The sequence below is a fragment of the Podarcis pityusensis genome, assembly GCF_964106645.2.
Source record: "Podarcis pityusensis genome assembly, chromosome: 8".
Lineage (NCBI taxonomy): Eukaryota > Metazoa > Chordata > Lepidosauria > Squamata > Lacertidae > Podarcis > Podarcis pityusensis.
The window spans coordinates 46,595,606-46,618,841 of record NC_138033.1 but is presented as its reverse complement, the minus strand read 5'-3'; the positions used below and the strand labels follow the sequence as shown (position 1 = coordinate 46,618,841).

The 23,236-nt window shown below is 41.9% G+C and overlaps 1 protein-coding gene across 2 annotated transcripts in view; it reads right to left on the bottom strand.

Moving 5' to 3' along the window:
• RANBP10 (RAN binding protein 10) overlaps positions 1-23,236 on the bottom strand; it is a 49,799-nt gene that overhangs the window by 25,798 nt on the left and 765 nt on the right. For both annotated transcript variants that reach the window (XM_081018359.1, XM_081018360.1), the window contains exons 2-4: positions 22,892-23,003; positions 12,185-12,237; positions 812-979 (exon numbers count right to left, since the gene is read on the bottom strand). In XM_081018359.1, coding sequence (XP_080874485.1) covers positions 812-979; positions 12,185-12,233 — 217 coding nt within the window. In that variant the 5' untranslated portion in view covers positions 12,234-12,237; positions 22,892-23,003. The remainder of the gene's footprint in view (positions 1-811; positions 980-12,184; positions 12,238-22,891; positions 23,004-23,236) is intronic.

The following is a 23,236-nucleotide window of genomic DNA, read 5'->3' as shown; positions in this document are numbered from 1 at the left end:
TTTTGTTTCACTGGTTCTCTCTGTTCCGCTAGGATTCCATGATGCCCACTGTACCTTTGCTCTCCTTAAAACCAGGCAGTCCAACTCATGTATCTTGGCTCTGAGGCTTCTAGCATCAGCATATAAACACTTATACAGGGTCTTCTTCTCCAAAGGTCTTTGGCACGTGAGTTTTATCCTATGGCATTTTGGCCTCTTTGGACTGCTGTCATATGCCCATGCATTTTCAATGTCTAGTTCTACCCTCTCTATCTGGACAATTAAAACATTTTCATTATAATTCCTTAGACATCATTTATCCTGAATCAAATGTTCCTCAGCTGCTGCTTGCTTTTCTCTAGCAATCAGTTTAATCATTAAGACACTTCACGGTGAGCTCAAGAATCCCTAAAATGAATATTAACTGAGATTCTCCCCCTCCCCACTCAATCTTGTATATTCACATAGCAATATATTCACCTGCTTAGAGAACTGCAGTGGGGCTGACAGTCTGCTTTAGTGTATATAGAGCAATAACCTTGAACTTTTGCTCCCAATCTGAACCATGAGAAATGGGAGTAAGTCTTTATCAGTCCTTCCTTTCCAGATGGGACAAAGAGATAGCAGTAAGGGAAAAAACTGGATGTAGATACATGAATTGTTCACAGCACTAGTTGTAATCTACCAGTATTGACACAAATAAATGAGATCATGTTGGTTTTGTTTCACCCAAGAAATCATCCTGCTGATTGCATGTTAAAGAAGAGCAGACAGTGGCTCAGTTTGTAAGCCCAAAACAAAATAAAGCTGGTCCAGAAGTTTGTTTGCCTACCTAAACTGTGCCCGTTCTTTGTGTAGAAGCAGGTATTGTTGATGAGGTTTACACAGCAGCCAATCACATCTCCAGTAGTGAATGTGGGGCCATAAGGCTGTCCTGTCCCTGAAGAGCAGAAGGAGTGTCCATCATCACCATGGTAGCCATAGGAATGTTTATCCCAACCTAGAGAAGACAACATCAGACGGCAAGTTTAAACGATGGCTGAGCCTGACAATAGGAACAAAAAGTACCATATTATAAGATACATAAACAGGGAAGAGACAGAGATATATCCTCATACAAAGCAGGAGTAAAGAGACATGTAGTTAACATTTGAGAGCATTAATGAAAAGAAAAATTGCTAAAATACAAGGTGGTAACTTCAGAGCTCCCATATATCAGACACAAATAAGCTCTGGAGGAGAAGTCAGAAAAAATGGTGACTTGGTAACCCTTACACCATCAAGCTATTCAGCACTCTGTAGCAGAAATCCAATTCTGATGAGCAGACTGATTTGAGTGTCTCAGTTCTGATGGATGTAACCAGTGTTTGAAATTACGTGCTGTACTGCACACAGAGCTGACTCAGTGCTGATACAACTAGACTATCAGGTTTTTATTTTCAACATTAATGTACTAATAACATCAAAATTCATTCCATCTTGTTCAGTTTGTTTCTCTGCACAGTTTGGATAATAAACACACACACACACACACACGTATGTGCATGTGCATGGTATGTGTGTGTATACATACAGTGGTGCCTCGCAAGACGAAATTAATTCGTTCCGCGAGTTTTGTCGTCTTGCGATTTTTTTCGTCTTGCGAAGCACAGTGTTGGGAAAGTTTTGGAAAAGCTTCAAAAATCACCAAAGTCTTTTAAAACCTCAAAAAAGGCTACCACACCGCGTTCTATGAGTTGCTCCTCGAAGTCAAGTCGCAACTGTATTAACGGTGTTAAGAAAAAGGAAACAAACTTACAAGACGTTTCCGTCTTGTGAAGCAAGCCCATAGGGAAAATCGTCTTGCGAAGCAGCTCAAAAAACGAAAAACCCTTTCGTCTAGCGAGTTTTTCGTCTTGCGAGGCACCACTGTACACTCTCACCCATTCCTCCATTCATTCTTAAGAGCCAATTACTATTAATTTTGCTTTCCTACACAACGGATTATTGTGACTTTTGTGGGACTGCTAACTTGTTCCCATGTACATTTCCAAGTGGTCTTCCTTTTCCTCTTAACCTATAGACTTGTTGGCAGCACACACTTTCTGCTATATCTTGAGTGCATTTTCTTCCCTTTAGCAAAGGATGCTGTAACCGTGGAGGGCAGCAGACTAGGCGCATATGCTGTGCCTGAGAGATAAGAGCACCCAGGCAGCACCAAATGTCCTCAAATGACCCCGTCTTAGGTAAGTATGCCCAACTGTTGGCAGATAGAACAGACAGGAGCTCATCTACAAGCCTCAAGACTCTTCAGCTGAATTACAGGGGTTCTACATTATTCATTCGAGCTGTCCCTGCCCCTGCTACTGTCCATAGTTGTAATCCATGGCTTAACTGATTCTTCTGACTTTGATCCAGAGCCCATAAGAAATGAGACATGTAGTACACTCCTGAAAGTCAAAAAGGTGACTGGATTTCCAGGGATAAGGTTGGAAATGGCTGTACAATTCACTGTGCTACATTCTGTGACAAATCTGAAGGTGACGTGGAAGCAGCAGCTACTGCTGAATGTGTGGCTAGCCTCTTAAGTGGAAGCATAGAGGGCCCATATAATTCCAGTTCTAAAAGAACTGCGCTGGTTGCCAACATGCTTCCCAGTCTGATTTCAAGGTGTCAGTAATGGTTCCAGAAATTTCCAAGATCTTATTTAGAAACTTACCCCAATAACTGCAAATTTCAGCCACTGAGAATTCTACTATAATTTTGGGAAGTGGATTGTCAGTTTGTTCTCTATATGTTCGGGTGCCTCTCAAAATATCATCGCCAAATGCAGCACGAGGGGTCCTGAGGTGTGTGGGGGGGGGGTCTGTTCAATGTTTAGGTGCCAGGCACCATTTTAAATCGAGGGCCAAACTGTGACTATGGTATGTAACTGGGCCCTTTCTGGCATAGGTTTGCCTGCCTCTTGAGATATCTGTCAGTACGCCTTTGAGCCGATGTCAACGACTGGGCTCAACAACTTCTTCTGCCTCGACTGGGCTAGGTGACTGGAGCACTTCCAGAGACCTTCCACTCCTGGGAAGCAGGTCTAAGTGCACTGGATCCACAACTGTCCATTGTGAGCACCAAACTCAGCAGAGTATGAACAACACGGAAGAAAGCTGTGAAGCACAACTTCTTTATTTTCTAATAGCTACTGCAAATTAAACTAAAGAACTACTGGCTTGCATGAGTGTTACAGCTCTCACTCAGCCATCTAATCTCTACATAGGTAACACACAGACCCCCACAGAGTCAGGCAGGAGTGGAAGAAGCGAAGAGCAGTTTCCGCCCCCTCCTTTCTGAAAACATGAGATCAGGAGATTCTTGCATTGGGAGGGGGTGAAAATCATCACCAAACTAGGCCAGAGGGTTCTCAAAGTATGGGTGGCAGACTTTGTGAGCATTGGGCACCATTTTGAATCAAGATGGTGGATCAAAATATGACTTTGGCATGACTTTGCCCATTTCTTGGCATTATGTTTGGTCTTCTCTCAAGAGATCGTCACCAAATTCAGTACAATGTTTCCCAAGGTGGGGGTGATGGGCTGCAATGATGCCAGGTACCAATCTGAATAAAGATGGTGGACCAATATGTCATTGGCATGATGGGTCCAAATTCACCAATCACACTATCCATTTAAAAATCACAATTTTTTTTGTTTCTAAAAATTCCCAGGCAGTGCATACATTATATGGTGACATGGGAAAGGGCCTTCTCTGCTGTGCTGCCCCATTTATGGAATACCCGCCTCACTGAGGTCTAATGAGCACCAACACTGGCCTCGTCTCAGCACCAATGCCTGGTTGTTTACTCAGGAATTAGGGCTTTCTTGATTGCAGTTAAGTATTTTGATCTGCTCAGTGTTCTTACGTTTTTCACTTGTCAGTTATGGTTTTCTTCGACTATTTATACAGAGATCTTTTCAATGAACTACATCCCATCCTCAGATCAACTAATACACAGATTAGAAATAGCTAATAACTAAAGTAAACATAGATCTGAGAAAACCATTTTTACAGATCAGGGAGCAAAGATAACAGCAGGCTCTTGGGAAGCACCAGGTAAAGGGCTCTGCAAGCTCCTTTGTGAATTAAAAAAATATCCATTTTTAAAAGAAGCATTTTTCTTTCCAAAAGACAGCAGCTCACCTATCCAGTTTGGCCTGCTTGGGTCAGAGAGCTAAAGCTCTATTCTGACAGGCTGAAAAGATTCCATTGTCCTTCTTTAAACATATAGCAGTAAATAACCTACAAATAAATGAATGTGGTGAGGGCAGCTCAACTGATTAGTACTAGTGTTAAATATTGTTTGTTTTCACCCTTTTGCAAGGGTTAAGTCAGTATCCAAGTGCAATTCTGGGAGTGGCACTCTTGGGTAGCAAATGGATGAACCTCAAAATCGGAAGTACATTTTGCTATTGAGTGGATATAGGTAACAGCCAGAACAGGAAGAAGCATTTCATGCTTAGTGTGAACAACATGATCAACAGTGTTCAGCACAAAGCAGGAAGAAGTCTAAGATCTAAGGGTGGTGTTCACACATAGGCCTCTCTCCTGTCAATCTCTTAACTATGGCCATGATATTGGGAGCATGCTATGGAATGCATGCTTTCTCCCCCAGCCCTCTTTAGCTTACATTTCTCAATTACTTCACAACCTTAATGTCTTAATTTCTAACAGCCTTAATTATTAGATCCCATTTTACCAAAAGTTGGTAAATAAGCTCCAAGTCTTGACTTCAAATTCTAATTAAAAAGGAAAGTGGGGTGATCCCATGGCCCCATTCTAATCTCTTAATCACTATTGAGAAATTATGTTTGTACTGGGCTGTAGATCTTGCAGGAAAACACAGTTACCTATCAGCCTTTATCCAGAGTTGAGAACTGCATATTTGCAAAGCTAGCATCTCTGTATAGGAACAGCACTAACATTGCAAGGTTGTTGTTTTTTGTTCTCTTGACACGTGTGTGTGGAAAATGAAGCTCTGATTGAGATGAAGAGCTGACTGTAAGCCACTTTTGGTGCCTTCAGCACTATTTGATTCCAGCTGCCTGCCAAGAGCCAGGAATAAGCACCTGCATCTTGCAGGAAAGCTGAAGAATCCTCCTTGAAAGCCCATCTTTCAGCAGCTGAGGAGAAGGCCTCTTTGTTTTAATAGAAAGGCCTTGTAGTCGACAAAACTAGCTCTTGTGTAGCTTCCAGCAGATTTATGTTCAGCCACATGCTGCAGACACATTTCTCTTTCTTTTAACATAAACCACAGAGATTCCAGTCAAGGAGGCATTGAAGCATCATGTTACACAAACCACAGTCCAGTCATCATGGACTAAATATACTTTGCTACTCCACAAGCACTCATGGGCTGGCAGAGGAGTGGGATCCCACTCCCGAGAGGAAAGCTACCAAAATAACCCACTGCATGTTCAGGACAAAGAGTCCTGGCAACTCAGAGCCAAAAAAGCACGAGGGTATTGCCCTATGCTCCCAGGGCAACAGATTGCCTCCTGGGTTTCTTTTGAGAAGTGAAAGCAAAGCCACTTAGGTCCAGACTGGATTATTTGTAGCTGAATATATGTAATGAAGGGGTAGCCAGTGTGCTGCCCTCCAGATGTTAAACACCAACTCAGATCAGCCCCAGAAAAAATGGCCAATTGTCAGGAACAAAGGGGCTGGGAGCCTAACAACATCTGGGTGGCATCGTGTTGGTCGCCCTGATGTAATGCATATTGTGGAATTTCACACACAATACGGGGTCTCAATGCTTCCATTTCAAAAGCAGCAGGTTCTGGGGTAGTACTACATGTCACGCTGGATCTGCTGACATGAAGTTTACAAAAAGGAACTGTAAACACCACTTTGCAATCTCATGGCCAGCATCACCAGGTGCTTGGGCAAATGGCATGTAGAGCTTCCTTTTCTAAGTACTTTTTAATTAACTGCCAGACTATCCCAAACGCTGTCAACACCTTTATCTAGAATGACTCAAGAGTATATACCAAACTCCTCCACCTGAAAACAACTTCTTCCTTATTAAGTCAGAATCAAAAAGGAACAGAGTGACCTACTTCATTCTTAGAGCCACAAACTTGTAATCATCTAATTTAAGAATGATGAACAACAATCTGATGTTTGCAACAATAGTTTCTGGAGTGAACACCCATATGACAAATGAGGAGTGGAATCACCAGTATTTTCCAGGACTTCTTAGTCATCACACCCTTCTGAAAGTGCACTTGAATTACCCAGCCACTAGGGCACTCTGGATCCTGAGCTGCTCCCATCTGCATGATAAGCACCAGGAAAGTAGACAACAGGAAACAGGACTGGATGAATGAAACTGCAGTAAAAGCTTTGGAGACAAACCAAAGAGCCAGACACTCACACCTGCAAAGCCTCCCTCACAATGGGTACAGCTGCTGCTTTACGTCAGTAACAAATGAGGTTAAGAGAGGAATGTCCTTCAACCAGGTAGTTTCTATTCTGGAAAGAAAAGAAGTGGAAGTACAAAAATAATATAACGAAGGGTTTGAAATTGCCAACCACAGCTACCTAAAATCATTATATACTTCTGTGAATACCATCGCTTATGTAGGTAAGAAAGCACAAGCAAGAGGAAGAAAGTATCACCAGGCTTGGGGGAACCCGCAAATTTGTATAAGCACAAAAAAGTCCTAAATGGGGGGGGGGGGACCCAAAGATCCCAGTGCGTGCTCAGTAACCACAGAATGCTGACTATCTGTTGGAGGGAAAGAAAAGGCATTGCCGAACAGGAGCTCTCTACACTACAACATTCTGTTTTATAATAAGTGGCACAAATGGATTCTGCGACAAAATTCAGAAACCAACAGACACCTTACAAACATACCACACTTTAGAACAAGGTTTTGCATTACATAAAGTTCATTAAAAAATGAATACAGAATAAGACTTTTGCCACCCCACTAGATTCTCAATGGCTGAAATCTGCAGTTGTTGAAGTATGTTTCTGAATGAGACCTTGGAAATGTCTAGAACAAAGCATCTCAACAGAGCAGCACAAAAGCACACACTACCAATTGCCCTGTTTTTACATTAAAAGTAATTATGAACATGCTGACTATGAAGTCCCATTAATAGAGTTCCATAAATACAGTCATGTCTTCCTGGCAACTATCTGCCCAGTCCCTGAGTGATGTGATACATCCCTCCCTCCCTTCCCCTCAAGGTTCTCTCTGCATGACAACAAGGGAGGGAGACTTATCTTACTTGGTGCTAAGAGGGAGAGAAAACCCACTCTTGCCTAACTCCTTTGGTATGTGCAAGGGTCTTGGGGGAGGGGAGGTCAGCCTCTCACTTTTGCACTGGACCTTGCAGATGCAAGGATCTAGGAAGAATCCTTCCAACTACTTCTGAGTACCTTCAAAGCACTATGGCAAAGGTTAACTTACCCATCTATGCCAAGTCTGTTGTGTGTTCCAGAGAACTGATAAGAGTGGAGGAAGATTTGGGGAAATCATAAATAACAGCTTGCTACCAAGGTTAGCTAAATTTTGTGGCACCCAGCTATTAGTCCCATAGGACCTTCCTCTCAGTAAAATTTTGAATAGAAATCTAAAATGCTGTGAAAAGAAAGGAATGCTGTGATCACCAATAGTCAGCATGGATTTCTGAAAAATAAGTCATGCCAGACTAACCTGATCTCGTTTTTTGACAGAATTACAAGCCTGGTAGATGAAGGGAACGCAGTGGATGTAGCCTACCTTGATTTCAGCAAGGCATTTGACAAGGTGCCCCATGATATTCTTGTAAAGAAGCTGGTAAAATGCGGTCTTGACTATGCTACCACTCAGTGGATTTGTAACTGGCTGACTGACCGAACCCAAAGGGTGCTCATCAATGGTTCCTCTTCATCCTGGAGAAGAGTGACTAGTGGAGTACCACAGGGTTCTGTCTTGGGCCCGCTCTTATTCAACATCTTTATCAACGACTTGGATGATGGACTCAAGGGCATCCTGATCAAATTTGCAGATGACACCAAACTGGGAGGGGTGGCTAACACCCCAGAGGACAGGATCACACTTCAAAATGACCTTGACAGATTAGAGAACTGGGCAAAAACAAACAAGATGAATTTTAACAGGGAGAAATGTAAAGTATTGCACTTGGGCAAAAAAAATGAGAGGCATGGGTGACACCTGGCTTGAGAGCAGTACATGTGAAAAGGATCTAGGAGTCTTGGTTGACCACAAACTTGACATGAGCCAACAGTGTGACGCGGCAGCTAAAAAAGCCAATGCAATTCTGGGCTGCATCAATAGGAGTATAGTATCTAGATCAAGGGAAGTAATAGTGCCACTGTATTCTGCTCTGGTCAGACCTCACCTGGAGTACTGTGTCCAGTTCTGGGCACCACAGTTCAAGAAGGACACTGACAAACTGGAACGTGTCCAGAGGAGGGCAACCAAAATGGTCAAAGGCCTGGAAACTATGCCTTATGAGGAACGGCTAAGGGAGCTGGGCATGTTTAGCCTGGAGAAGAGGAGGTTAAGGGGTGATATGATAGCCATGTTCAAATATATAAAAGGATGTCACATAGAGGAGGGAGAAAGGTTGTTTTCTGCTGCTCCAGAGAAGCGGACACGGAGCAATGGATCCAAACTACAAGAAAGAAGATTCCACCTAAACATTAGGAAGAACTTCCTGACAGTAAGAGCTGTTCGACAGTGGAATTTGCTGCCAAGGAGTGTGGTGCAGTCTCCTTCTTTGGAGGTCTTTAAGCAGAGGCTTGACAACCGTATGTCAGGAGTGCTCTGATGGTGTTTCCTGCTTGGCAGGGGGTTGGACTCGATGGCCCTTGTGGTCTCTTCCAACTCTATGATTCTATGATTCTATTCTATGATTCTATGATTCTAAAATCCCTAAATTCCTTTGTCTCCAGAAAATCCTGGTGTCAAAAGGGTCCTCCTAGTTATGTCTACACCCAGCTGAAGAAGATTAAATGCTTGGAATTAGAAGTATGTAGAAATAATACAAACGTCACAAAACAGAAAAAGAAAAGCCAAACTCACTCCACCTTTCGGCAAGGGTTATCTTTTAAACACATACCTACAGAAGTTGGAAAGACTTATCTAAAGTAACACTTTGTGGAGTTTTCAGTGAATGTTAAAGTTTAAAGAGTGTTTTCTTCCACAGTAGCCTTTCCCAACTTAGTGCCTTTCATATGTTTTGGACAGCCATGCTGATAGGGGCTGATGGATAATCTAGTCCAGAACATCTGGAAGTTGTCAGATTGGGGAAGGCTGCCCTTCCCACAGTTCCAAGCACAACGCAGTAACAACCTATTTTCACCCTTCCTGGTAATGAACTATGGAAAACTGAGGCAATATCAAATCACTAACATGGAAAGTGGTATACATTACTAGACTTGCCTGGATGCAAGTCTCACACAAGTAAGCCCCACTGAGTTCAGAACAGACATCTCTAGCATAACACAGCTAATGTCATTTAGCAGCTGTGTGTAATACAGTCAGACATGGACATAACTTAGCATGATAGTTATGAGAACCACTGTGAAATAGTGGGTAGAAAGTTGGGCTTGGATAATGAAGACCCAAATTCAAACTCCAGCTCAGCCATGAATCTCACTGAGTGACCTCATAGTGTATATTGGAAGGATAAACTGTCCACTTGCCAACTCGGCTTGAAGTACACTGGGGCAATATTACTACCTCCTTTTGCATGACAGTCCACCAGGATTCAAACCTGCTTTTGTTGTCTGTTTGGGACTGCAGATGGGCAGCTCAAGTACTTCACTGATCACAACATACAACTCATAGGTTGTGCTCAACTTGACAGGCCACAAATTACCACAAGCCACTTTAGATTAATGACAGTGATATTTTCAAATACATTGTCTTGTGGCCAATTCCAGCTCCAAGTAATTCTACAAGTCCAGAGTGGCATGTGGAACAACTGTTCTCCCTTCTGAATTATTCCTTCTGCTCTAATATAAAAAACCAGCCTAAGCATGTTCAGGATAGAGTCATCATCTCTCACAAATTTTGCAAATTAACATTCAACACCTGCTGTTTCTAGCAACCCACTGTCAAAATGTTTTTACTAGAAAAGTCTGGCCACAGGCCAGCCCTTTGGCCATATGAATGGACTCTCTATGGGAAGCTGCGGCCCAGTGCATTTCTAGTAGCCAGTGACAAAGGTGTTAAATGGCAAACACAGCCCCAAAGACCTGCATTTAGAACAAATCACATGAGCATTCTCTAATAACGTTTGCAGATCTCGCCTGACACTGTCATTTCCATGTGACCTTGCAATCAAGTTTAAATACTAAAGCATGTGCAGTTCCAGGCCAAGTAAGAAGCTGTTATTAAAGACCGATCATTAATTAGTACCACTGCAGGATGTTGTTTTTAAAAGATGAACCATCTATCTGAAGAACAGATTCCAAAATAAACTCAAACACATGGAGATAAAAAGTTGAGCTTTGAATAAATGGCAGTCAGGAGATACCAGACAGCAAACAAAACTGGCCATCTGGCCATTTCAGGGCTTAATCCAGCTCCTAGTTTAACTCCTGATTCCAAGAATCCTACATCCCAATCCATTACCCACTTCTGACAAGCCAAGGGCTCTCTTGAGGGAAAAGCAACAGTGGGTTTTGGCAGAGCCTTGTCTGATTATGCATCTCAAACTAGAGCTAAGCAGAAAGCAGGAGCGAGGGAGTGGCACACATTTTCAACCTGTAAAGGGAGCTCCATTTTGCAGCAGTTTCCTACCACTTTGCAAAAGGATGCAGAACTGTCTGCGAGCAGGAGCATGAGGGGCCAAAATGAAAGTTAGTCCCACTGCCCAAACTCTAGCACTCCCTCACATGGGGACATGCATCTCCATCTGTGGAATCTGAAATGAGCTCTTCATTTCACTGAAAGGGAGTGTTGGCCTGTTTGCTTCAGACAAGTTCAATCACAATTGCAAAGATGCCCCTGAAGAACTTGGTGGCAGCACTACCTTTGCTACTCAGATCAAGACAAAGAAAAATTATGAGTTTCTGTGTGGTGACTATGTTAGTCTGTCACAGCAACCACAGCAAAGTGTCTTGTGTCATTTTAAAAACTAACACGTTTATTAGGACATAACCATTTGTGGAACAGAGTCCATTTCATCAGAAGCACGAAGTGTTATCCTGTGTTATAGGTATAAATGCACACGGTTGGAAGGGATCGGAAATACAGCAGTTCCAGCTGAGCTACAGTGCATACAAAGAGGAAAGCTTTAGTAAACTCTCTGTTGCTGTTCATAGTGGGCAACAGAGGTTAAAAAACTTACCGGAGGTACTGTGGCTCCTGAGGGTGTTGAGTCAGTACCCAGAGCCAGTGGCTCTTCCAATCTTGATCAATACCTTTGTTATAAAATGACTGCAAACTAGGGCTGTACTCTCATCATCATCACAAGATTAGCTGGTGTTACTGAGTAACTCATGCCCAATGCAAGTCCTTCTGTGCTAATTGATAAAGGAGGACTGAATATCCTAAGACTTTATTCAAACTTGTTAATGATCGCTAAGATCACCTGAAGGAGCAATCCTTACAATGCCAAGGATAAACCAAGTCCATTATAGTTAGTGTCTGCACCGGAACTATGCCACTAAATTATTACCATTTGGGGTCAAATAATATCACCAGGACTGGGAGGAACCCAGGCAGCATCTAGCCAGCTTAGCACAAGAAGGGAGGCACTTCCAGAACACACATGTCAATACTTAGACTGACACACAACACCCTAACTGGTGCCAGTCAACAAGCATGCATTAGGCATACCACCCCTAAGTGAGGGACTGGGAAATGTGGGTGATGGTGGTGCATGGCAGAAGTAGCATTTCTCAAAGGGCTGAATTCTGTTTTGAGACAATGACTTGGTGACTCCTTTATAGAAATGGAAATACTGGTGGACTGCTAAAGGTTTGTGGAAAGAAAAGCAAGGAAGCGTAAGATTCAAGGGTGTTGGAAGAGGTTTCATAAGCTGTATGTGTTTAACAAATTTTAAGTAGTAAATTTGTAGCAAAGTTCCCTCCAAACAATGTTCTGCCTCCACAAGTAGTGGGCACATCCCCCTCTTAGAATTGTACAATTCCAGCGTAGTGGTTACTGGCACACAGGACAAGCACAAACAATTATTAACAGTGACTCACCAGGAAGTCTGTTCATGTTGACACCTTGGGCTGAGAGTCCTATCCCCATGTACCTTCAAGCAAACAAAAGTGTGTTAATGCAGCAAAGAGAGAATGGCCAAGCAAAATCAGACAATGCTGCTTTTCCTAACTGAAAGCACAGTTTAAGTTATCATTCAACAGAGGCTGTCATCAGATTCCTTCTGAAATCCTGCACAAAATGGCACAGCTGGCCAGGGCAGTAGTTCCTCATCAAACCTTCTTGATGTGCTCAGCAAACTACCTCCCTTTGCTGGAATATGAAAAAGTATATGCTTTTAAAATATACCGTAGTCATTGGTAACACATGTAAATTAATTTTGCTAGGAGGCCTATCCCAAAGGTAAGAATTGTACACAGAGATGCCTCTTAAATGGGGCTGCATCCCACTCCCCAGGCAGAATTAGCATGCAGCAATCTGGGAACAGCAGCTTTGTAGAAGCATTGCATGCATGCCTCATCTCCAGCTGCTCACAAGCTGCTTCCTTCTCCAGTGACTAAGCAGGGTGCATTGTCGAGCAGAGATAGGATGGTTGAATTATCTACTGCTGGCAGGAGTTCTTCCCCATCTTGGCCTCCCACAGTTCATGAAGCTTCTGATCTTTTTACATTGTAATCCTTGGCCTTACCATTTCACACAAAAGGAAACCTAATTGGTTGGGACAAGTAAAAAGAGGTTTACACATTCAAAGAACCTGCAGTATTTAACTGCCATTGTAAAGACAGGAGAAGTTAAGGTCCTTACTCCAAAACAGACAACAGAAGTTTGGAAGAGGGTCCATGTTCAAAATTCTAAGCCTAGATTTAATTACCTGATATGCACAGACCAACTACCCATACTGGATGGAGTGGTGGGGCTGCACTGCTCACCTGACCTCCCTGCGTCTGAGTCACTGCTACATACCTGATGGTGACAGAACCAAGGATAGCTTGCTATGAATTGTTTGCAAAGCATTATGAGGACAAAATTGCTTGCGTCCACCAGGAACTTGACTCCAGTGTTACAGCAGATGACTCTTGAGAGGTGTCCAGAGCACTGTCTAGTCTAGCTCTAATTAAAGATAAGTCCATCAGTTATTTTTTATTCATTTATTAAATTTCTATTTTTCCTCACAAAGGAGCCCTGGGCAGTAATATTATTCATAGGATATTGAAGCTGGAAGGAATTGATCACATGCCCCCATACCTCAGACTCTAGTCCAGTTTTTATCCAAAATCCTTAAAAGGATTTATTCATTTTATTTTTATTTAGAGGTGTTGTAAGCTGGCTCTTGACTGCAAAGCAACCCACAACATGGTACAATAAAAATAAAAAGCCACAGTATCAACTGTAATACCATAAAACAAGGACAGAGAGAACCTCAGCAAGGACACACACAGAACAAAACCAGTACAACCATCTCAGCACCTGGCCCAAGCATTAATAACTTGTAACCATAAAGGCCCTTGTCAGGAGACAACTCTTCACCTCTAAACAAGATCTAGTAAGATTCAACATCAGCTTTAGCTCAGCAGGGAAGACATTACATAGATGGGGCACCACCACAGAGAAGGCTCTTTCCCAAGCTGCCACATAACTGATCTCAACTGGAGGAAATCCAACAATGACCTTAGCATGAAGAGTGGAGACAGGCTGATGCAGAAAGAGATGCTTCTTCAAGCATTTTGGTCTCATTTTGTATAAGCTTTTATGAGTCATTGCTAGCAGTGCATTAAATTTGGGTTATCAGCATACTGGCAGCCAGTGCAGCTCTTTCAAGGCCACAGCTACATAATCTCAGTTGGCTGAACCACTCAGCAGTCTACCCACTTTTAGTTACCATATTTCAGTATTTCTAACTACATACTCTTAAAGTTGCTAACTTTTTTCTCATGTTTTCTCCTCCTTGCTACTGTGCTCATATGCTACCAAAACAACCTAGCCTCCATGCTACAGCTCTTCAGATCTTGGAGGGATTGTTTTGCCTGCCTTGCATTATTGTGAAGAAGTGCTCCTTACCACCAGAGCTGATTACACTGGACCCTCCGGATAAGAACTTAATTTGTTCCGGGGGTCCGTACGCACCCCAAAAAGTCTGCATCTAGAAGCGCCGCTTCTGCACACGCATGTGGCATGATAGAGCGCTTCTGTGCATTCAACGAAACCCAGAAATATACACTTCCAGGTTTGCTGCGTTCGCAACCCGAAAGTTACGTTACCCTAAGGTAACGTAACCCGAGGGTCCACTGTATTAATACCACTAAGTCCATTGCAAAGATTCCTACTTTTATACAGCAGAACATCTTTAGTAGATCTTATTCTTGTCAATATGGAGAGAAACTCCTCTCCCCCCAATTATTTCACTATTAATCAGTTTTCAAACAATATGATATTTTCAGGAAGAAGGGGGTTCTCTTGAACTTCATCAGTAACTGTTTTTTCCTGTTTTTGTTGTTGTTTTTAATTTCAGGGAGCTGAGTAATTGTACAGAAAAAGAAAGAAAAATCCTCTGAAATGTTTCTCTGTTATCTGTTTTCTTCCTGTGGCATTTACTAATGATTTTAAATTGCATTTATGCTTTAAGCTTGTATGTTTTGTGATTAACTGCTCTGCAGGCACACAAAGGAACAGCAAGTGCCCCATTTAAAAGTATACCAATCCTTGGTGATCTGGTTCTCAGTCTCAAATTCTTAAACATAGAAAAACTGTTCTTAAGCACCAGAAGTTATGACTTTCACAAAGTCTATGGGGAAGGCAAAGCAAAATGGCTCCCATAAGAAGATTCAGGCAACTCTACGAGTAGAAGCACTCTTTCATATCAGTCCAGATTACTGGTAGATTGCTAAAGGTTTGGGTGCCAAAGTAGAAAAACTGTTGCTCTCAAAAATTAAAATGCCCTCCAGTGGGCAGCTGGCACTGACCTCTGTTTGCTTCAGGGGGACTGGACACATTCCAACCCCATTATGAACGATAGCTGGAGCATAGGTTTTTTTAAGTGTATGTAACTCATATGAAAGAATCCATGTACTTTATAAACATTGCATGCCAGGGATGAAATACTAGTTGTGACAGTCACACAATTCATGATGTTTATTGTATTAATAGCTCATCCCAATTCTAAAGAAGAGCCACTCTCACAGCCAAGCATAAACACCCAATTTAGCAGAAAACTATTTACGGGTACAACCAGGGTACAGAATTCCAAACCAAGCAACAATGCCAACAATACCATCCAACAATACCATCATGCCATGCCATATCACTACAGCTATACAGTGGTACCTCGGGTTAAGTACTTAATTTGTTCTGGAGGTCCGTTCTTAACCTGAAACTGTTCTTAACCTGAAGCACCACTTTAGCTAATGGGGCCTCCCGCTTCCGCTGCGCCGCTGCTGCGCGATTTCTGTTCTCATCCTGAAGCAAAGTTCTTAACCCAAGGTAATATTTCTGGGTTAGCCGAATCTGTAACCTGAAGCGTATGTAACCCGAGGTACCACTGTATATGCACATGCAGGTATGTATTCTCAGGACACCACACTTGCAGGAATACTATGAGCTAGGATAACTGTTATCCATTTTGCAGATGGAATGAGGCAGAAAGACTGATATGCTCCATTGAAATGTCATGACTGAACATATATAGATTCCCATGTCCAAACACACTACCGTGTCATAATGTCGGTGCTGCCAAATTGCAGTATTCCAGGGAAAATACAACAATAACAACTTTATTATTTATATGTCGCCCTTCCAACTGGGCTGTTACAACTACTCTGGGAAGCTCCCAACAAAATATTAAAAACATGAGATCGCTGGTCTTTGTATGACTGTACAATAATTATACAAACCTACTTACAGTACAAAGCAAATGTACAGCGCTCTTTGCATCACCATTATTTCAAACACAAAATTTCACCCAACCCAGCATCACCAGCTGAGTAGCATAAGCATCAATGCCACAGTAAACAGCACAAAAAGCACTGTGCCATTTTTACTAACAGTTACTATGAAATCCATGGTGTTCTGTCATCAAAGATGACACATTCACCACCAGCACAGCATATACTGGCTGGTATTAGCATGGTCAAATGGAAAAGTGCAAATACTTAAAATGGATTGCCTACAGCTACAGATGCTGGATGAATTCAGCCTTTTGGAAGCCTACAGGAACAAGTTGCAGACAGTCTAATCCCTTCATTGAGAGCTCTTACTGTACTGAGCTGCCTCTGCTCCTGAGGGCTCCCCCCCCCCCCCATTTTTTATTATCTCTTCCTTACAATTCCTTTCAGCTACTGTTTGATGTCAATGTCCACTGGCTTTCACTTGTCATTACAGCTAGCTGGCACTTGTACTGGCATGAACCCACTGCTCTGCAAGGAATGGTCTAGGCATAATCATCCACCACTTTAAAATTGAGAAAAAAGTTTTTCAGCTATAAGAAGGCTAAGATCCTTAGTGGCTCTGCTTGTTACTGAAAGAGTGCCCCAAACCCTGGTACAGGAACTCCTTGTCTAAGTTAGCCCTTGGCACTATGCATTAAATCCTAACGGAAGGGTGTTTCATATCATTAGGCTACCCTGGAAATGCTTATACTGTAGTAGCTTATACCTGTGTGACAGAAATGTACTACCAGAAGAACCACAACATGGGAGTGACTTCTCACTTTCCTGTGAAGAAAATCTGCTTCTGTTTCCAAAGGCATTCCACGTGTCTCCACTTTTAGTTATTTCTTCAGGGTCCTAATTATTCAAACAATCTTGTCATTTAACAATTAAGAAATCAGAAGCCCCTGATTCAAGACCCAGCTCAGTCATGAACCTGCAGGGTGACCTTAGACAACCCATTACATCTCAGTTTCCCATCTGTAATCTGAGGGTCACCCAGCAAGACTACCTTACAGGGCTGCTGTAAAGCTTACTGATATAATACTCAAAACTATATCAATGTATTGTAGAAACACACTGTGCAAATAACAAGTATTATTAATTGCTACTGTCATGCTAACATCACACCTCCTTTAATTATTCAGTTTTCACTATCTGAAATGTAATGGTATACTAAAAGAACCAAAATACCAAAAAAAAAAAAAGTTCAAATTGAGTTTTTAACTCTTCCTTTTCCCAACCCACCTACCCCTTCCTTATAGAACTTTACACATCCCTTAAGAGTTCTTCCTCCCTCCCAAAGTCCTAACTCCAAGATACCCAAATCAAAATGGGATGCTGACTAAAACAGTGAAAATGAGAAAGGATCAGTAATATGATAAATAATATATGTAAGAAAAAAGGTGTGTGTCCGATTCTCTGTCAGCTGCCCCAGGTAAGAAGAAGTCCTATGCACCTCCTTAACCCTGTTGAGGCCCAAAAAAAGCCTTGCAAAATACCTTCAAACATCTCCCTTTTCATATAGGCCACTTTCTCAATTACTGCAAGGGTCACAAAAAACCCAAGTGATTTATAATCTTATTCATTTGAGCTTTCGTTTCTGCAAAATCAGCCTCTTGGTATCCAGTATCACACTTTTAAGAACTGGGCTATTTCATTCTCTCGTCATCCCCATACCATACTGGTTTGGAACTTTGGGTATTCTGTAATTAAGGACCAAACATATACAAACAAGACCTCTTTCCATAATGTCAATATCACTTTATATCCATAAAGCATATACTATAGTTCAGGGACGTCCAACTCCCAAGAGATTGTGATCTACTCACAGAATGAAAAACTGGAAGTGATCTACCTATTTTTTGGGGGGGGGAGGGAGGTCGAAATTGTCGACCTTTTGGGGGGGCAGCAACAAAAATAGATAAACAATAAGTCATTCCACCAGCAGAAACTCCATCTTCCGCTCTTGAAATTGTGTGCGGTAAAGGAAAGAGGGAGGGAGGGGGCAGGCCGAATGCTCCTTTTCACCCGCGGACAAAAATGAGCCCGAGATCGACTGCAATTGACTTCTAACAACTGGGGGTCGACCTGTCGATCGCAGTCGAGCTGTTGGACATCCCTGGTATAGGTCCATTCCCACAACACAACATGTGCAACAATTGTCTGAACGGACAAGCCTAGGGTACCAAAGTGAGCCACCACCGAATGCACTCCAAATAGCATTTTTCTGCTGAATTCACCTGAGCCTAAGATCCAAGAAGGAAGTCTTTGCTGCTGACAACACAGCCTGCAATTGCACTGGTTATATGGGAGAAGGGTTCATACATTCCATTAATGGAATGGGCTTCACGCAGTCCCTAACAAATGCATAGTGAATATGTGAGCTTTTCTATAGATCTCAATAGTTTTTTTTGGGGGGGGGGGCTGCTGGGTTAGATGTAGCCACAATGCTATGGCACAACTATATATATTACCACACTGAACTAAGCAAATGTTTACCAACCTAGTTCTTTAAGTGAACCATTTTACTTTCAATTTTTATATACATGCTCTCCTCCCATGTGGTTGAATCAGCATGAACCAGTATTAATTTTGGAAGCTAGCAGTGGCTAGAACAAACTTAGTACAGTTTTTAAGATAGATTCCAGCAGCTTCAGGGTTGACAATTCCCCCCGTATCCACAATAGGCCACATTCAGGGAATGACTGTTTCCACCACCAGGCTCAGCCTCTCTCTGACTTGACAATGCAATCAATGTTTCTGTATTGCCAAGACCAATTGGTTACAGCTGGGAAAGTGCAGAAATATCACATACCTGATATTTACTCAAGTTATCCTCAGAAGTTTGATTCTAGTCTGCATGGATCTGATCACTTTAAGTCAGTTGTTGTGTACAGAAGACTTCCTGGTAATACCACTGATAGCAAACTATTCAATTCTCACCTGCCGTAAGAACAGCATAGTAGCCCCTTTTTCTGAGCTCTAGTTAAAACAATCAACATCCAGTAACTGGATTTATGCTCAAGGTTTCAATTTAAAATAACTTTACAGGGTAATCCTCACATCACTATAGGCCACAGACCACTTCTGTGGCAATCATGGTCACTCTGGAAATTGTCTTTACCTACCAGTTAGTATCAGATACCAAATATTTACAATCATTCTGGGAACTGCATAACAAATTAAATTTGTTCCAACCAGAAGCGTTTACTACTTAAAAGCAATGCTGTAATAAAATCTGAACCAGATCCACTCACCAAATTGTGTAAGCCAATAGGCTGTATCCAGTTAAGTAACACTAAGAGTAGACCCATTGAAATAAGTGGATTTTAGTCATGATGAACTTAAATCCACTAATATCCATGGATCTCCTCTGACTTAGCCAGAAACAACCCCATGTCTTTATACGTGTCTATCTACATAGATCTAGAGCTGCATCCACTGCTGGATAACATCTTCTGGAAACAGAATGTTGAAATAGATCCTCCAATTCAACCTCTGTTAATAGCAATTCACTCTACATTCTTGGGACTGCTGTCTCCAATCTTATGCAACATAAAATCTTACTATCAGTACACTTTATGCCAGATAGATTATTTGATTAGGAAACTCCACAAGGAGCTGGGGGACAAAATACATGGGGCAGGATGTACAAAACTTATGAGATTTTGTCCAGCTCTTCTCTACCCCACTATTCTCCTCCCTGCATTAGGGAAGGAAGTAATAATATTCAGAGTAAATGTGATACTGAAAAGATTTTATGCTGCAGACATTAGTAAACTTTGCTCCTTGGCACAGGTAGTGTTTTCTGGTTAACTGAACAGGACCTAGCAGGCAGTAGAACCTACAAAAAAAGTGCTTCAGAATTAAATGGCTTAGGCATTTCTCAGACAAATCCATGCTGCTATCATTTCTAGAACCTTGCAGAGATTTTTATTTGGACTTCAATGCATCAAATTCCTCCCAACTTTAGAAAGTGTTCAGCCACTCTGTTCAGCCAATATTTCTTCCTCAGTTTCTTTTGCAGGGAAATGACTTAGCTGCTTGGTAATGCTGCTTCAGTCTTCATGAAGTAGGCAAGATGCATCCTGAACTTAAAAATAGAAATGGCGTCTCTACATGCAGACCCACACAAAATGTAGCCAAAATTAATGCCTGGTAATTGCACTTTCCGCAGGCCTGGAACCCAAAAGTACAAGTGGTTTTTATTTTAGTTCTCCAGTTTGAAGGATAAATAAGCATGACTAAATGGTAACAAAAATGAGTGTCTTCTGAACAAAAACAGACCATATATACCACAGGAGTTGTTTTACTGGATGTTTTTGAAGCTCTTGTGGAATGATGGCATCAAAAAAACCACCAAGGAAATTCTGTCCTGGGACACATTGCTCCACGCTCCATATTTGGTTAGCCAAGTGAAAATTAATTAATACACCCAGTTTGAACCCCAAAGAGACTGAAATTAGTTGCAGGTGAAATACTTCTCTAAGGCCTAGAAAACACACTTAGTGGTCCAGGATGAGGATATCTGCATAACTTAGTTTCCAATATTTTTGGAAAGCAGACCTCTACTTTCCCAAGTTCATCACCAGGCCTCCCACCCTTAGCTGCATTGGAATCCCCAACTGTGCCTTTTCAACAGGACTCACAAACAAAGCATCATCCCATACCCACCACTCTTTGGACAAAGACAGTTTCAAGGAAGCAATGAGAATCCCATTCTTACACAAGAAGCTATATGTCAGATTGCACCTTAGTAGAAGAGAAGAGTTTGGATTTGATATCCCGCTTTATCACTACCCGAAGGAGTCTCAAAGTGGCTAACATTCTCCTTTCCCTTCCTCCCCCACAACAAACACTCTGTGAGGTGAGGGGGGCTGAGAGACTTCAGAGAAGTGTGACTGGCCCAAGGTCACCCAGCAGCTGCATGTGGAGGAGCGGAGACGCGAATCCAGTTCCCCAGATTATGAGACTACCGCTCTTAACCACTACACCACACTGGCTAGTACTTTGATTATAAATTTTGTACAATATAAGAGGATGGCTTGGCTAAATACCATACCAATGCCTCCACTAGCAGCTTCTTCTAGGCATAGCTAATAAGGTATAAATCACTGCTCCCCAAAGGATATTTGGTTACGAATCTAAACATTATCTACCTCCACTGGTCATCAATTGTCTATATGGAACCCTAAAAATGGAGCCTCTGGTACAACTTATTTATTTATTTATATATATACCACCTCTATCTTCCAAGGAGTTCAATATGGTATACATGTTTCTCCTCTTCCCCATTTCATCCTCACAACAATCCTGTGAGGTAGGTTAGGCTAAGAGATGGTGACTGGTCCAAGGAGACCCAGTGAGCTCCATGACTGAGAAAAGATTTGAACCCTGGTCTTAGCAATGCCAAGAGTAAACAGATACTTCAAGAGCAGCTGGTATCTGATTTCTCACTTCAGCAACTGAAACAATGACACAAAAAATTCTACTGTAGTACCAGAGAGAGGAAACAGTATTTAGAAGAGGTTTTTTTAGTCTCCACACCCATGTTGTGACACTGGAATTATAAAGATGTGGTGCCCACAGATATATCACCACACCCAACAAACAGTTGTAACTATTTGTCAAATGTAAGTCACCAAAGTCCACCTCCCTTTGCTAAGCTCTTATTTCCTTTCTCTCCAAGTTATCAACTGTTCAATGTACAAACACAATTTCTGGAAAAGCAAATGAAGAAATCTCTTCTAAGAAGAGTTCTACGTTTGGCCTTGGCCTCTTTTTTTCAGCACCTTCATCTTTGAAAAAACCCTTTTTGTTCATTATTAAGAGTTCATTACCTCGAAGCTACTTGTTGTAAAGTATGCTTTGGGTTGCCCTCAGCAAGATATAGTGACTAATAAATTTAAATAATAATAACATGCAAGAAAGAAGACTATAAGACTCTCCCATCATAATGTATTCAAGTCTATGGCCTATGTGGTATCACATGGAAAAAGATTTTCTGATGCTGCTTTAACAGATGAAAGCTGCCATTTTCCTATTGATCAGAGAATACTGAACTGCAATTCCAACTATCCTGTAGATTTAATGGACCATCTATGCTCTCATTTTCCTCATGACTATATAACTGCCTAGCATGTCACCCATATATTTTGTCTTGAGCAAATACAAAAAGAGAATTCTTATACACATTTTTAATACTACAAACAGAATAACACTTTCTTCCGCTCCACTCAGCTATGTGGATTCTTCTCCTCCACATCCATTACAGTCACTGCCATATTGGATTTCAGTCCCAACACACTAACAAGCCACACTGGAATTTTAAGACGTCTGCTTGGTATAATTATCCATAACAGCCAGCAAAGGGAGCAGCATAATAAGCATGCCTCATCTAAGTCTATATTACTGGCTTGGCATTTGATGGCAGGAAGTCAAACCGGTTTTTTTTTCTTGAACTGGAGTTGAACCTGAATCACAGCTGTATCCTCCCAACTGAACCTGAATCAAAACCAAAGACCTGGCTCAGTTCCCTATTTTAAAATTAAAACTAGTGCAACATCCTACATTTGGGGCTGCATAGACACATTAGGTTTTACCTACCGGAATCACACTCAGAGTAAACCCACTAAAAGTAATGGACCTAAATCAGTCACGTCCATTAATTTCAGTGGATCTAAGTATGAGTTTGATATAATCCATATGGCTCCCCCCACCATACAAAGCATCCCTATCTAGTTGAAGTGTATGCAGTGAGATTCGTTCCAAACCCTCTAAAAAGAAAGACAAACTGTCCAAGAGGCATTAGAAGAACACACTTACCCATCTCTACCTTTACTGACTATCTTCACTTCAAAGTAATAAATACCACAGGCCGCAGGGATAGGATGGGTAGCCCTGACTGAAGCAGCATCCTTGTGATTTTTTCCATGTCCTGCAAAAAAACCCAACAACATATATAGGAAAGGGGGAAAGGGGTGAGTGAGGTTCCGGGCCCTTTTACTCCTCAGTGACAGCTGTCAGACTAGAACACAGACTTTAAAAGAGCCAGAATCATTCTGCTAAGAAACCCTTAAGATGATGCTTGGTTGACAAAGCAGTGGGCCCCTGCACTGCACCACGGGAGGAAGGATGAGGAAACAGCATGGATGGTTCTGTCTCTTCCTT